The sequence below is a fragment of the Pan troglodytes genome, chromosome 3 (genome assembly GCF_028858775.2).
Source record: "Pan troglodytes isolate AG18354 chromosome 3, NHGRI_mPanTro3-v2.0_pri, whole genome shotgun sequence".
Classification (NCBI taxonomy): Eukaryota; Metazoa; Chordata; class Mammalia; order Primates; family Hominidae; genus Pan; species Pan troglodytes.
Genome location: NC_072401.2, coordinates 123138439 through 123154672, shown reverse-complemented (window position 1 = coordinate 123154672; position 16234 = coordinate 123138439). Strand labels below are relative to the sequence as shown.

At 42.3% G+C, this 16234-nt stretch overlaps 1 protein-coding gene and 1 long non-coding RNA gene across 6 annotated transcripts in view; one reads left to right on the top strand and one right to left on the bottom strand.

Annotated features, from left to right (window-relative positions):
• LOC104006190 (uncharacterized) overlaps window positions 1–12394 on the bottom strand; it is a 38625-nt gene extending 26231 nt beyond the window's left edge. The window contains exon 1 of the long non-coding RNA XR_679790.4: window positions 12304–12394. This is a non-coding gene — a long non-coding RNA (uncharacterized LOC104006190). The remainder of the gene's footprint in view (window positions 1–12303) is intronic.
• Window positions 11285–16234, top strand: part of TRPC3 (transient receptor potential cation channel subfamily C member 3) — a 72425-nt gene continuing 67475 nt past the window's right edge. For 3 of the 5 annotated variants that reach the window (XM_063809820.1, XM_054683355.2, XM_063809818.1), the window contains exon 1: window positions 11286–11907. In XM_063809820.1, coding sequence (XP_063665890.1) covers window positions 11693–11907 — 215 coding nt within the window. In that variant the 5' untranslated portion in view covers window positions 11286–11692. Of the gene's footprint in view, window positions 11908–16234 lie in introns of all 5 variants that reach the window. The other 2 variants (XM_063809819.1, XM_526676.9) reach the window with 2 other exon arrangements.

Sequence of the window (16234 nt, the reverse complement as noted above, 5' to 3'; positions counted from 1 at the left end):
GATGGGAATTTAAAAACATCCTCCTCATACGGCAATTTGTTAGTGCACAAATAAACAAAGTGTGTATATACTATGACTCAAAAATTTTAGGGATTTTCTGGAAAATATTCTCGTGGCAATCAATTTACAAACAAATTAAATAATGAATGGTTAAATACAGCATAGTATATCCATATTATAAAATGAGGTAGATATATTGTTAAGCGAAAATAAAAACAAGTTGCAGAACAGTAAGTACAGTATAATTTCACTTATGTATTTTTAAAAGCAACATAAAATCCTATACTTGCATAGCATATCTAACAAACACTTCCTAAAAACGTACTACATGTTAGGCACTGTAGTTGCTTTATGTATTAATTCACTTAATCAGCTAGGTACTATTATTATTGCCATTGTATAGATAAGGAAACAGACCCAGCAAGGATAAATAATTCACCTCAAACCCCAAAAATATTAAAAAGGCAGACTCAAATTCTGTTCTAGGCAGCCTGGCTCCAGGAGCTCTGGTTTTAAACATGTAAAACTGGCTATTATAGACAAGTATTGAAAAAAGCCTGAAAAAAATATGCCCCAAACTCTTAACTACAATTATTTCTGAGGGGGGAGTAGGACTGAAGGAGGTAAAAGGTAAAGAATATTGTTAGTTTTTACTTTCACTACTTCATGCTCGTTTAAACTTTTGATAATTAGAATATATTCACTTGTATAGTTTTGGTTTTACTTCCTTAAAAAAACATTCATTGTGGTTCCAGTCTGTACCAGGTTTGTGTTCAAGGCACAATGGCGGCATTATTTAAAAAGTAAAAAGGGTAGGGATCAACTTTCCTTGAGGAAGGAAACTTCAAGGAGGAGATTTTGAGTCTTGAAGGATGAAGAGTTTTCCAGGTAGACATTCATGGAAGGGCACATGGTTGGTGTTCTTTATTGTTGTTGTTGTTATTATTATTATTATTATTTTGACAGAGTCTTGCTCTGTTGCCCAGGCTGGAGTGCAGTGGTACGATCTTGGCTGACTACAACCTCTGATTCCAGGTTCAAGAGATTCTCCTGCCTCAGCCTCCCCAGAAGCTGGGATTACAGGTGTGTGCCACCACACCCAGCTAATTTTTGTATTTTCAGTAGATACGGGGTTTCACCATGTTGGCCAGGCTGGTCTTGAACTCCCGACCTAAGGTGATCTACTGGTCTCAGCCTCCCAAAGTGCTGGGATTACAGGCTTGAGCCATGGCGCCCGACTTACAGGTGGTATACAACAAGTTTTTTGAATGAATGGATTCTAGACAGAAGGAACACATATACAAAGTCTCAAAGGAAAGGTAGCAGGAGTCAAAGCTGGAGAGATAGGCAAGGGCCAGATCACCAAAAGCCTTATGTGTTAAGTAAAGGACATTATCTGGAAGCAATGAGGAGACATCAAAAGATCATATATATTTGGGTTTATTTTAGGTTTCCAGGGCATTATCTTACAGATGCTTACTGCACATTAAGTGGTAAGGGATAGTAGAAGAGAATAACCACTGCTGCTGCTAATGAAGATGATGATGATTTGAGATTCTGGGAGATAAAGTATGTGGACTGTAATTGTGACTGTCGCAAATCATCTACTATCTTACATTTTCTGTATTTAAGATCATTTCATTCTTGGCCACATTACTATCTTGAGGGTTTTTTTTTTTTTTTGAGAAAAGGTTTTGCTCTGTTGCCCAGGCTGGTCTCGAACTCCTGGCCTCAAGCAATCCTCTCTTCTGCCTCCCAGAGTGCTGAGATTACAGGTGTGAGCCACCATGCCCAGCCCTATCTTGAGATTTTTTTATATCCTTAGGTACTGGTAATTTTTTTCCTGCTTTTGACTGAATTGTATATTTTGCATTTATATAAAAGTATATTCTGAAAGATCTAAAGTCATGAATAAAATCTTCTTATATGTGTTCCCAAAAAGTCATTCTAGCTAAGCAATTCTATTTTCCCCCCATAACAGTTCCAACCCATAAATCCTTACTGCACCCTTGCTGCCTGTTATGAGCTTTTACTATTCCTCCTAAATCAATTTATTTCTGGATATTGGGTTTTTGCTGAACTATCTCCAGAGGTGTCTTTGTTTTATTTATATTTTAATATATTTGGCTACAGTATGCATAATATTTCTAGCCAAGGATGAGCTGATCATTTTTAAATAAGGTATTATTGGTGGCAGAGGACCTTCAGTGCATTTTTGGTAAAAATCCACCTGTGATTCACTCAGCTGACTTTACATGAAAATTGGAGCCATTTACGGTTTGGTAGCCTGCCATCTTCTTTCTGATGTGTGAGAAGCGTCTCTTTCCTTTGGGATTTCAGAATTTTAAGCTGCTAGGTAAACAGCTGAGTGAGAGGAAAGTCCTCATAAAGCAAACAAAACATCCTAAAGCAATGACTTCTTTTTGTTGTTCAGTAGCCAAGATTAATGTATAATTTTTAGAAGAAATACTTTAGTGTGCAGGAATTGTTTGATGTAGATACTAAGTCTTTTATTATTTTTCCTGGGCTCTACAGAAAGTGTCAGCCTTCAGAGGGTGCCAGAAAAGTCCATTGGGCAGAGCTCCTTTTGCAGAATAAATCACCTTTAAGCCAAGATTCAAAGCTTTCACTTTCCATTATATTGTAGAGCATTCTCCTGTTTGGTAGTCAAGCCTAAATCTGTTGAACGCAAAGAGGTATAACCTGTCTCCTTCTTGGCTCACAACAATATAGATCTTTATTATGCCTTCTATCCCCATCCCCAACTCATAATTATAACAGAGGTTCTGACTGGTTATATCCAAGACTTGAACTTAAAAGGCACACATTTTCAATAGGAACTCTATTGTTTACTGAATTTTTATATTTTACACATTGAGATAGTTTGAATGTATGTCCCTGCTCTAATCTCATGTTGAAATGTAATCCAATCTCAGAAGTAGGCCCAGTGGGAGGTGCTTGGATCATGGGTCCCTCATGAATGGCTTGGACCATCCTCTTGGTGTTAAGTGAGCTCCTGCTCTGAGTTCACACAAGATCTGGCTGTTTAAAGGTGTGTGGCACCTCCCACCAACCTTCCCTTCACCTTCTCTCCCTCTTTGTTGCTCCTGCTTTCGCCGTGTGACCTGCCAGTTCCCCCTTCACTTTCCACCATGATTGTGAGCTTCCTGAGGCCTTCCTAAAAGTTGAGCAGAAACCAGCACCATGCTTCCTGTAAAACCTGCAGAACTGTGAGCCAATTAAACCTCTCTTTTTTTATATATACACTACCTAGTCTCAGGTATTTCTTTATAACAATGCAAGAATAGCCTAATACACAGGTCCAGTTGGACTTTTCCACTTCTCGCAGATATACATGGTGTTGGACATCAATGCCTTCTAGGAACCCTCAAAGACATCACTTAAAGTCCCCCTCTGAGTGCTTATCTCATCACTAAGATATACAACAATCTTCTTTCTAAGGGCATTTACTCACAGACTTGACTCATTGATTAAGATGTAAGCCACACTATGAAATTTTTTTCCTGGCATCCAAATCTCTTTTAAGAAATTACTTACAGAAAAGAAAAAAAAGTAAATAAAAACAAAAAAAAAGAATTTATTACATTAAAAAATAATCTATAGAGGTAAATGAATCATGTTCTTAAAAACTGTTTAGTGATGAAAATATTAATGTATATGTATGAACATTTAGTCAGGATTGTGCAAAGGGATTCAAACATTATAAGTTGATCAGACTAGATGTCCTTTAAAATGTTTCAACCCCACATAGTTCATGATTACCTGGACAGTACAATCTCCTCCCTTTCCTTTATCCCTAAAATCCTTAAAGACATTATAATAATCATAATGTCATATCAAAAGGATTAACAGTTGAATTACATATTTCTATGTTGCCATGTGAATATCTTGTAATTTTAATTATTTAACCAAAATTTGCATTAAAATGAGGCCATTGAGCATCTTGTATGGGTATTTCATACATTTTCAAGATAATTTACTCCAGGTGAATATAGGGGAATCTTGCATGATACCAGTACATTAGCAACGCTCCAGGTGAATATTGGGAGAAAAGATAACATTTTAATTTTTTTGTCTTTTCTATTTCTCTTTCCTTTTGCTTTATCTTAACACTTTTGCCTAAAGTTAAGAGTTATAGGATAAAAGAGTTACATTTGAAGATTAGAGCTGGCTAATGGGAGGTAGGAAGGGCATGGTTTATGTCAATGGGGAAACAGTGTCCTTTATATATACAGAGTGTTTAAGTGAGTTTCACCCTCACTTCTCGAAATTCATGTCTGGTCAGACATCAGTAAGTCAGGTCTTTCTCCAATCAATGGTGGTGGTAGATATTTCTGCTTTTAAACAAAACAACGTCAAAGTGGTTAACCACTAACCTGGTAATATGGAGACTAATAACCTTATCCTAAGTCCATTATTAGTAATTCAGAACTTAGCATGGGGTTGCATTTGGAACCTGTAAGAGGTGTGCATGTAGCACAGAATAAATTTGACATAAAAGAAAAGGGAAAGTAAAGAGAATTGCATTTACATTTTTAATTAACATTTTAAATATGTCTTAAGAATTCAGCCTGGGTAGAATTAATATAAATAAGAAATTATCGTATCTCATTTGATTGAAGGTAAAAGTACCATGACTGGAAAGACTGACCTACTCTATTTTCCCAATTTCTGACAGATGACTTATGTGACCCATTTCTGCTAGTTTCCATATTATAAGTGATTGGTATTCTTTTTCTCCCTGAAGGAAAGACAAATATAACTTTGAAGAACATGTCTTTAAATAGTTTTTGGAAGAGGGTCGGCAGGAATCATTGGGATTAGGATGAAGTGGAATTGTTCTTAACCTTGCCAAAAAGAGAGGCTAGACAGATTTGATTTCTGTATGTTCACACAGAGAGAGGTTGAGGAAATGAACACTAAGTCTTCACGCCCACTTTCCTCAAATCTCCAAACACAATAGCATTCTAAGCCTTGAGCTGCAATTTAGAGTCAAGTCATTCTTCAGATTGTCAATAAAAAACTGCAAGCACTCATCAAGTCTGTATCTTACATTGATTCCCTCTAGGACTGATTTCATATCAAAAATTGTATTAGCAGGTATGTAAAGGAGTACTTGATCATAGAAAAATTGATTAATAATGCACTTAGTCACATAGGAAAGTTATTACAACCCCTTTAAGACACTAATTTACTCTTGGAGATTTCTGATCTGGAGAGAGCTGTGAATTTTCCATCTATAAAACCTAATCTTTTTTTTTTTTTTTTTGAGACAGGATCTGACTCTGTTACCCAGGCAGGAGTGCAATGGCACAATCTCGGCTCACCAAAGCCTTGACAGCCCAGGCTCAGGTGATCCTCCCACCTCAGCTTCCAGAGGGGCTGAGATTACAGGCACGAGCCGTGCCATATCACTGTGCCTGGCTTTTTTTTTTTTTTAATTTTTTGTAGAGACAGGGTCTCACTATGTTGCTCAGTCTGGTCTTGAACTCTTGAACGTAAGAGATCCACCCACCTTGGCCTCCCAAAGTGGGTGTAATCCCATGTCTGGGATTACAGACGTGAGCCACTGTGCCTGGCCTATAAAATGTAATAATTGTTAAGAACTATGAAGGATCTGAAATTTTACCCTACTGGCAAGCTAACAAGGTAGTTAGCCACAGTTTCATGAATGCTGGCAGAAGGCACAAAACTCCCCCGCCAGACACAAAGGACGGTTTATTACTCATAGCAATAGCAGTATCCAGAGTGCCAGTATTTGTGCCAGTATTTGTGCCTGAGTCTCAGTTCCCACAGAGTGACATGGAGAGGGGCAGATGACACCTGCACATGCAGCAGGTTGCATTACAAGAGAAGAACCTGGAGCTTAGGTAACCTGAATCTTTTATAACAGTCAGTAGGCATGCCTGACCTTTGCCCCAAGGAGAGCGTTATCTTTATTACACAGAACAGTACACATACTAGTTCTTTGCTGTTTGCCATATAAACATCCTTGAAAAGATATTCCAGAACAAAGGTAACCATTGCCTCTGCTTTCAAGGTGTACAGAAACATGAGGCACTCATGGAGAATTGTCTCCCCAAAATAATAAATTTCTGTCTCTATTTGCTCAATATTGAAACTATACATAAATCCCCTAGCTTTGCCCCTCAACCCATTTTCCACTCCCTCCTCAAATTGGGAGCCCATCTTGACAATGCTATTGGTAGATGTTAATGGGGTTGGGGGTGGGGCAAATTCAAAATGGTAGAAAATTATAACTTTTAGTAATGGGTAGGATGAAAGTTGGCTGGCTGCGGTGGCTCATGCCTGTAATTCCAGCACTTTGGGAGGCCGAGTGGATCATGAGGTGAGGAGATTGAGACCATCCTGGCTAACACGGTGAAACCCCGTCTCTACTAAAAATACAAAAAATTAGCTGGGTGTGGTGGCGGGCGCCTGTAGTCCCAGCTACTGGGGAAGCTAAGGCGGGAGAATTGCTTGAACCCAGGAGGCGGAGGTTGCAGTGAGCCGAGATTGCGCCACTGCAGTCCAGCCTGGGTGACAGAGCGAGACTCCATCTCAAAAAAAAAAAAAAAAAAAAAAGAATAAAAGAAAAAAGTCAGAAACCCTACAGGGGAGTTGTAGGCAGCTCCTAGTATCTTCCCTTCCCCTAAAAGCATCTTCCTTTCACTTGACTTTAATACACAGCTGGTAATTCCATTAAATGGACACTTACTGTTGTTTTTGAAAAATGTAAATCCCTTGGAGCATTAAGGACTTTTAGGGGCTCACACACATTAGTACAAACTTGTATAAAATACTTTCCCTTTAACAGCTAACTGAGACTGACTGCCCTGAAGGAATAGCAGTTTTTGACTGGCGGGGAATAGAAAGGTCATTGAGAAGCATGGAGCCCTTTTGGGGTAATGGCAGGCCAGAGATAAGATCCTGGAAGGATGAAAACAATACGATGTCACTGAGCTCATAGGTGCTAGGAAACAAGGCATTATAAGGTAGACAAAGATGTAGAGAAAGAGTAGAGAGATGCCAAAGAAAGGTTTTGCCCATTCTCAAATTTTACTTGAGGTTGGCACTGTACCCAAAGCAGAAGAAGAAAAGTCGCTCCCTCCCCCTCCTCACTATGGGATCTCTTCATTTCACAAATAGTTATTGAATGGCTGCTGTTCCAACTACCACGGCTGTTTCAATTGCCACTACTGTTATTACTACTTACCATTTATTGAACACTCACTATGTTGCCAGCTTTATGATTACACTGGTGTGACAATGTCAAATAAGACTCTGTCCCTGCCCCTAGAAGAACTGACAGCCCAGTGTTACAACTTAGCAAATACTATTATAGAATGGCATCTAAATCAGATAGGGTAGATCCTTGCTTTAGGAAACAGACTTCTGATTTCTATTGTTAGTTCTATAATTCACATAGTGAACTAATAGTGGCTAATACTTACTAGTGCCTACTATATGCCAGGTACAGTTTTAAGTGCCATTAACACAGAATCCTTATAACACCCCTATGAAGTAGGTACAACGACTATATCTTCATTTTACTGAGGGAAAAACTGAGGCTCGGAGAGGTTAAGTAGCTTTCTCAAAGTCACACAACCTGTGAGCAGCAGAGGTGGGATTTGATTCCAGGCCTCTGGCCTTATGTTCTTAAATACCTCCCTACACTGTTATTGAAACAAGTTCAAGCTAACTTTCCAGGAAATATAACCATAATTTATAACTTATTTCTATGTTAAAGTAAATTTTGAGTCCCGATATGGTTTGGCTGTGTCCCCAACCAAATCTCACCTTGAATTGTAATGATCCCCAGGTGTCAAGGATGGGGCCAGGTGGAGATAATTGAATCATGAGGGCAGATCCCCCATACTGTTCTCATGGTGGTGAATAAGTCTCATGAGATCTGATGGTTTTATAAATGGAAGTTCCATTTATAAATGGAACTGCACAAGCTCTCTTGCCTGCTGCCATGTAAGCCGTGCCTTTGCTTCTACTTTGCCTTCTGCCTTGATTGTGAGGCCTCCCTAGCCATAGGGAACTGTGAGTCCATGAAACCTCTTTCCTTTATAAATCACCCAGTCTTGGGTATGTCTTTATTTGCAGCATGAGAACAGACCAATACAAGTTCCAAACTTCTGACTAGAGGAAATTTTCAAAACACATTGAGTGAGGAAACTGCCTGGAAACTCCTTGGACTGTAAGAGAACAGCAAGCATTAGTGAAAGACAGTTTATGGGACATTATAAGTTCTGTGTAAAAGGCACTAGAATGTTAATGACCACATCATAAGTTTGGGAATCCTAATTTGGGGGGGTTGATTGTTCTGATATGCAGCTTTTATCTTCTTAATTTATACTGGTAACAAAATCAATCAGTTAAGTTTACTTTAAAAAGCAAGCAAATGCATTTATAGGAGAACTTCTACTCTTTTTTCTTTTCTTTTTGAGACAGAGTCTCGCTCTTGCGCTCTTGTCGCCCAAGCTGGAGTGCAGTGGCGTGATCTTGGTTCATCGCAACCTCCGCCTCCCGGGTTCAAGCAACTCTCCTGCCTCAGCCTCTACACTGGGATTACAGGTGCCTGCCACCACGCCCAGCTAATTTTTGTACTTTTTTTTTAGTAGAGACAGAGTCTCGCCATGTTGGCCAGGCTGGTTTCGAACTCCTGACCTCACGTGATCTGCCCACCTTGGCCTCCCAAAGTGCTGGGACTACAGGTGTGAGCCACTGCGCCCGGCCAAGAACTTCTGCTCTTAAGGAGGGGAAAGAAATGTACACTGTTAGGAACACTTTGCCTGTTTCTGTGCTCTTGCTACCTTCAGAAAATTGCTAAGTCTAACTTCTATGCTGGGTCTAATAAGAAGACACTGTTGAGCAGTAATTCTTACAGATAACCTTATTTATATTTTAAAATTTTTGTGATACATTGAAGTGTTTAATCTTTGCTTTTCATGTCTGTTTTTTTCTTTGTGGTTTCTTCTATTCCTTTTGAGATCAGAAAGTTCTCCTCTGTTATAGGCTGAATTGTGTACTGCCAGAATTCACATGTTGAAGTCCTAACCCCCAGTACCTCAGAATGTGCCAGTATTTGGAGATGGAGTCTTTTAAGAGGTAATTAAGTAAAATGAGGTGATCAGGGTGGGCCCTAATTCTATATGAGTGGTGTCCTTATAAGAAGAGGAGATCAATACACAGGCACAGAAGGAAGACCATGTGAAGACAGGGAGAAGATGGCCATCTATAAACCACAAAGAGAGGCCTCAAAAGAAACCAACTCTGTGAACACTTTGAACTCAGACTTCTAGTCTCCAGAATTGTGAGCAATTAAGTATCTGTTGTTTAAGCCACCCAAGCCACCCAGTCTTTGGTACTTTGTTGTGGCAGCCTCAGGAGACTAAGACATTGTGTAAGAGTAAATCCTGGTGACTCCAGCATTGCTATAGAGCTTCTATCCATGGTCCTATAAGGGCAGTTTATAAACATATTAAAGTAATTATAAAGAAACTATAAACTTCATGAATTCATCCAACAAACATTTATTTAGCTTGTCCTGCACATCAGGTACTGATCTAAATAGCAAGGACAAAAAGATGAGCCCCTAATAGCTCAAAATAAATAAGATCCCACATCACCCTCAAGGGATTCATAGTTTAGAGGAAACAGGCACATACAGAGTGAATTTCAGTATGATGTGATCACTGGTAAGACTGTGGTATACACAGTATGGGTAAGGACCAGAGCCTGTGGGAAATCCACTGGGACCCAAGAGGGCTGTCAGACTGGAGGCCACAGCTAACCTAGCTCTTTAAGGAAAAGTCAGTGTAGCAGATGAATGAAGAGAGACATTTCAGTGACAGGAATGCCATAGACAAAGGCAGAGAAATGGGAAAGTATCTAGCATGTCAGTTGATGACTGAGCGTTCAGGGTAACTGCAGTTAGAATGTGTATGAAAAAGGATGGGAGGAGAGATTGAAAACTTGGATTTTAACCTGAAAGTAGTGGGAAGCCACCAGAGATTTTTATAGAGAAAAGTCGTGATCAGACTTTGCTTTAAGCGTGGTCTTTCCAGTAGTACAAAGAATGAAACAGTATGGGGAGAGGTGGGCTGCAGAAAGGCTGGATAGCAGGGAGAAGCAGGGGAGCCTGAATTGAGGCGATGGTACCGGGTGGAGAAGGGCAGTCCTGCTTTAGAGATATTCCAGAGGTGAAACTGAATAGGTCTGCTAACCTACATTGTGAAACCGTTAACACTTGCATATGTACTAACAACTGAAAAGCACTTCCAAACATAAAGCACTATACAATATTTACTTGTTTTTGTTTTTCCTATATTAGATGTATAAATGCTATTGCTTCTTTCAACATATAGACTTGCCAATTTAATACACAATATTTTATTTACTTTTTAAGAATTAAATTCAAAGGAGCTACATTTTCTTGTGTTTTGCTTAAATTTGGGAAGAATTGTTCCTCTAAAAAGTACAGTATAATTGGATACAGTTAAATAAATTTTATCTCATCAGAGCGTGTCCAGTATTTTTGTGATTTTTCCTAGTTGGACTTGCTAGAAAGCCGTCTATTTGAAGCAAGGGAAAGTCTGGGAGAACACACTCTTCTGGATCTAATCTAAGTTTTCTCACTACCCACCTGTCATGAGTACCTTTTTCAGTCTCTCTAGGCCAAGGGTTTCTTATTTAAAAGGACCAAGAGACTCCCTGATCCCTAAGATTCCTGCTAAGATTCTGTACCTCTTTCCTCCCAAAAGAATGACTGGTCTTGAATTCTAAAATGCAATTTTTGTGAGTGTGTTTTAAAAAGAAGACTGCATTTCGCTGAAAAAATCTTCCTTGGAAAGTATATAAATCTTATTAGACGCCTTTGAGAGTCATTAAAAGAACTGAAGCATCATGCACGTTTAAAACATTACCAGGCTGGATGGAGTACGAAGGCACTCAGGGGAAGGTACTTAAACCTCCGTAGGTTCAACCAAGTCTTACCGGGAGTAACCCAACGAACAAGTGATGCTTTTTGAAACAAATTTGGAGAGTTGGCTGCAGGAAAATTAACAAGCCAGTGGATTTCCTTTTCCCTTCCTTAGGAAACTTGTTTCTGTAGATGCAAAAAGGGCCCTAGATCCTCTGGAAGAGAAAGAGAGTGGGGAGGGGAAGTTTCTCTTTCTTTACTCCCCACCTGCGGTCTGTCTGATTTCCTCTCCAGCTCTGTCTGATAAGGAATTGATTCTCCCCCTCCTCTTCCCCCTCCCGCCCTCCCTCTCCTTCTCCCTGAGTAACGATGCTGTCCTAGCAAGTGATGCTGTCGGAGACAGGAGACGGGCGCCGAGGAGGCATCGCCGCCGCCGCGGGGCTGGAGAGCCTCTCCCAGCACCAGAGCCCCGCTCGGCCCCGGGCTTCCTCGTCGCAGCCACGGCCGCGGCAGCTGCTCCCACGGTTTGATGGTGGGCGGCGGCAGCTCGGCTTCGGCGCTAGCCTCTAACTGCTGGATCGCGGGCCGCGACGCTCTCCGCTCCTGCCTTCCCGCCCTGGGCCGCCCGGGGCCCCGGAAGCCGCGGGAGGTGGTGAAGGGGCGCCGCGGGAAGACTGCACTGCCGCGAAGGCGGAGGAGGCCGGCAGCCGGCACCCCCACACTCGGACCGCAGCCGGCGCGATGTCCACCAAGGTCAGGAAGTGCAAGGAACAAGCAAGGGTGACCTTCCCCGCGCCGGAGGAGGAGGAAGACGAGGGCGAGGACGAGGGCGCGGAGCCGCAGCGCCGCCGCCGGGGCTGGAGGGGCGTCAACGGGGGGCTGGAGACGCGCTCGGCGCCCTCGCAGCGGGAGCCGCACGGCTACTGCCCGCCGCCCTTCTCCCACGGGCCGGACCTGTGAGTACCGGGCCCGGCCGCGGCCCGCGCCTCGGAGGGCGGTGCCGGGCGGGGGGCGGGAAGGCGCGCGCCGGGCGGCTCCACGTCGAGCCCAGGACCTCCGAGACCCACATGGTACGGCCGGGCAGTTCGATTTGGAGTGATTTGGAGGGGACAGACCTCGGCCGGAGGCTCGCCCCCTCGGTCCCGCGCGGTGGAGGGACACAGGGGCTGCCGAGTGCGTGGCAGGGGCTCTGTCCCGGCTCAAGCACACGGAACAGCCCGCAGGCGGGCACACTGACTTCAGACAAGCATCCTGGCGAGCAGCCACTCCCTGTATTAGAGCCGAGGAGCTCGCACGACTGCTGCCAGGGCTGGGCACCCCTTGGAAGACGGACCCCGGGGTCCCGAGCTTACCCAGGGAGGCCGAGGAAGGGGAAGATGTGCACAGACCCAGGCGCGCACTTGAACCCTGAACTCCTCCCGGGCGTCCCAGCGTGGACTTGGGTCCCCTCCGACGCTCTGGGACGTCGGGGGCGGGGGCAGAGAAGTGGGGAGTAGGGAGGGGACAGTGCGATACAGGGTGTGGGTTGAAGGTTTGCCCAGGCGCCTCGTCTCTCTGTGGTTCAGTCACATTGGGGGTAAAACTGGAACCGAAGCCCTATAGGGTCCCCTGAGGGAGAGAGTGGGCATCGGGCAGCCGGGGAACCGCTTTAGTGATAACTTTGACTGCGGTTCCCAGGCGGTGCAGGGTCAGCGGCTCGCGCCCCGGCGCGCGGGCTCTCTTTTTCTCTTTCTTTCTCTCCCTCTCTTTCTAAACGAAGGAGCGGTCGGCGCGCTAATGCATGAGAAAGAGCAACTTTTCTTAATTTCCAATCTTGGAGACAGCTTTTAATCAGTGCGAGACGCAGAGAAGATAAAAAGAGGGTGATCGGTTTCACAGGGTGAGATGCTCTGTATTTTTTCTGTCACGTAACACTGGGAGTGCCGCAGGGCTTACTGTCTTTTTTAGGAAGAACGCTCAGAACTAGGTAGAGAACTTGGGGTCGGATGGTGGCTGGCGGCGCAGACCGGCTGAGCCGGGGAGGTGGTTCTCCAGGATGGGGACAGAGGTTCTGCAGCGCCCCCTGCTGCCGGCGAGAGGCCCACCGCCCGAGGCCGAGACCTCCGGGGTGACCCCTGCATCCCCAGGATCGCGCGCTGCTCCGCGCGCGCAGAGTCTGCGCCTGGTCAGGCTGGACCTGTCGGTAGAACACAGGAACACAATCAGTGGCTGGGAGTAGATCCCATAGGGAAGAGTTCTGATTTTAAATGAGCGACGCATCCCGATGTGGTTCAGTTATTGCTGAAGATAAGCGTGGAATGGAAGCGGCCCAGGAAATGGAGGGAAGGTATATCCTTTGGGATTAAAGCGCCACCAGCTCACTTCCCCGTCTCCCTAAGGTTTTAAAACATTGTCCATTTTTCCTTTTGCCAAATTGGTTTTTATAACCTACCTGTTTTTTTATTCCTTTTAAAATTCTTCTTTTTTAAAAACCTTAAATCCTGACTACATGAAACAGCGGAACTCTTACCTGAGAAAGTAGGGCGGAGCAGAGATTATTCACTTTGCCTTCTGAAATTTGAGGTCAATTACACAAAACCCTGGGGCAAATTCTATTGTAGGCTTGCTGTCTCACTGCTAATAGAACATCTTTTGTATATGTTTGCTAACTTTACGTAATTCAACAAGTAAATGTTGTGGTATACTTATTTTGTAGAAGTCGAGAAAAAGACCCAGCCATTTTTAAGGAGATATACATTAAAAGACATTTCTTCTAGAGGCAGGGCAGCAAGCTCTTCATGTTTATTTCAGGCCTGTCACTTGGTAACATCAGAGACTAGCTTGATCTCTGTAACAGAGATTAGCTGTTTATTCCACCTTTGAGGAGAATCCGGCCACTGTTTAATAAATAGTGTTTATTTATTGTTGTTTAAAAGCGAACACGACAGCCCTAGGATGGACTCCGAGAAGGATACCCAGGGTCATTTCAGGAGACGGAACAGCATAGCTGAATTTAAAATTCAGCAGGATGCTGAGGATACAATCCCACCTTTACCAGGATAATTCCTCGGGGTACTTCTATTGCTGGTTTCACTGCTCCATGCTGCCCTATTCCATGTGGAAATTTTAAATAGACTGACTTGGGAGGAAAAGTGTCACCTGCTGTATCACTAACAAGATTATTTTTACCTGGTGATAGAACTCTTGATTGAACCACTGATTCAAACCAAGACTTCCTTCATCCCAATTGGTTGCAAACCTAGGACCAAGTAATATGTCATTGTAGTGATGGCCTCATTTTTAAAAAATGTTTCAGTTATTCAGTATATGTGATGAATTCCAAAAAAGATATTGGAAGGTAGTTTTCATGAGTCTCAATTCAAGCGTTTCTCAAGCGTGCATATTTGCAAAGTGTAGGCTAGGTACAGCAAGCCACAAAGATAAGCATGACAACTTTCCTGTACTCAAGAAGTTTACAATCTCATGAGGGAGGGGAATGAGACTGGGCATGAGCGGTTATGCTGTAAGTTAGAGTAAAATCAGTTCCGTTTAAAAAACAACAACAACAACAACAACAACAAAAAACCACAAAGAGTTATAAAGGGTCAAGTGCGAAGAAGAGAAGGACAATATTAAGTTGTGGGGAAATCAAGGAAACCTTTATGGGCCTTGAAGGATAGATAGGACAAGAAGCAGAGATAAGGTAAATACTTAATTCAAGCCCTCTCTTTCCCCAAAATGCCAGGCATGTTTAAGGAATATTAGTTGAGTTTGGTTGGAACATAGTTATGTATAGGGGAGCAGTGAGATTTAGCTGGACATGTTGGTTTGAGGCATTAGTGCGGAGGATCCTATATGCCAGGATGAGGCACTAGGGAGCCACCGATTATTTTAAAGTAGCAGTAATTTGAGCAAACCCACTCTGGATTGAAGTGGCAATTAATAGAAAGTGAAGAGACAAATTAGGAGATGACTGTAACTGTCCAGGCTGAGATTAGACTCTGTGATAGTGTAGTGTTGGTGGAATGGAAAGGGGAGAAATTGAGGGGAAAAAAAAAAAACCAGCTAGAATCTATGGAATTTTGCAACTCACTATCCATGATGGCTTTAAAGAGAAAGCAGGATCAGAGACAATTTAGTGATTTTTGACCCAGATAACCAACATGGTTGATGCCATTGTTGACAAGAAAAAAGCAAAGGTGAGGATCTGATTTTTCAGATAGTTCTCTTTTTGTTGTTTTTTTTTCTTTTTAAAGGAATAGTGAATGATCAAATATTTCTGATAGAGATGTTAAGCAGGGAAAAGGAAATACAAGTTTAAAGCTGTCTGATGGGAATTGTTACACAGTTGTGTGACTACATGAGATTACTCAAAGGAGTGTGAAGAGAGAAACAAAGGGAGTCCAAGCTAGATTTTGAGGGAAAAAGCTTTTGTTTAGAGGGCAGGGAGAAAAAGCAGCAAGAAATAACATCGATGCACACTCTTCAAAAACTGAAAGATCAAGAGAAAAACTTATGACTCTACTGTTAGAAGAATCAGTCCTTGCACGTATTAGCATACATGCACAAAATCATTAGATTTTTCAACAATGTTATCTTTAACAGAGAAAGATTTCTAGAAAAAAATCCTGTTTAGTTTTTCTTTAGAGGAAGTGCTGCCAAAAAATTGTCATAATAAAAGCAGTTAATTTGTGTTTATATACTACATGCTGTCATTTATACTCATTCACTTAAATCGCTCCTCTTTAAAGCAGTTTTTTAAATCATTGTCATCACTTACCAAATGAGGAAATTAGTACACAGAGATGTAAAGTAATGTTCTAACGCTTCCCTGGCAAATCAATAATAGATCTTCTGATACTCACCTTTATATGATCAAGGAACCAAACATGAGTCCACAATGCCTTGTAACTCAGATTACCTAAAACACTTTGTATGTTAGTTTCTGTGGCACTGGTCTTGTATAAATGTTCCAGTCTTGGCTTAGTGTGTGTGTTGGCTCAGGCATTAGACTGGAAGCAGGACTTCCCTCCCTCCCAACCCTGGAGGGAATCAGATTCTCCAAGTGATTGTTGAATCTTAGGGACATGAGTCTGGACTTTGAGTCCAGACTGACTAGTGTTATTAAGAAAGAGGCAGCTTTCTTTACAGTTATAGTTTAATTTTTAAGAACAGCACAGCATGGCATTAGACTTAAGGACTTTATTTTTTTAATTCTTTTTTTTTTTTTTTTTGAGACAGAGTCTCACTCTATCACCTAGGCTGGAGTGCAGTTGGTGCAATCATAGCTCATTGCAGACTCAA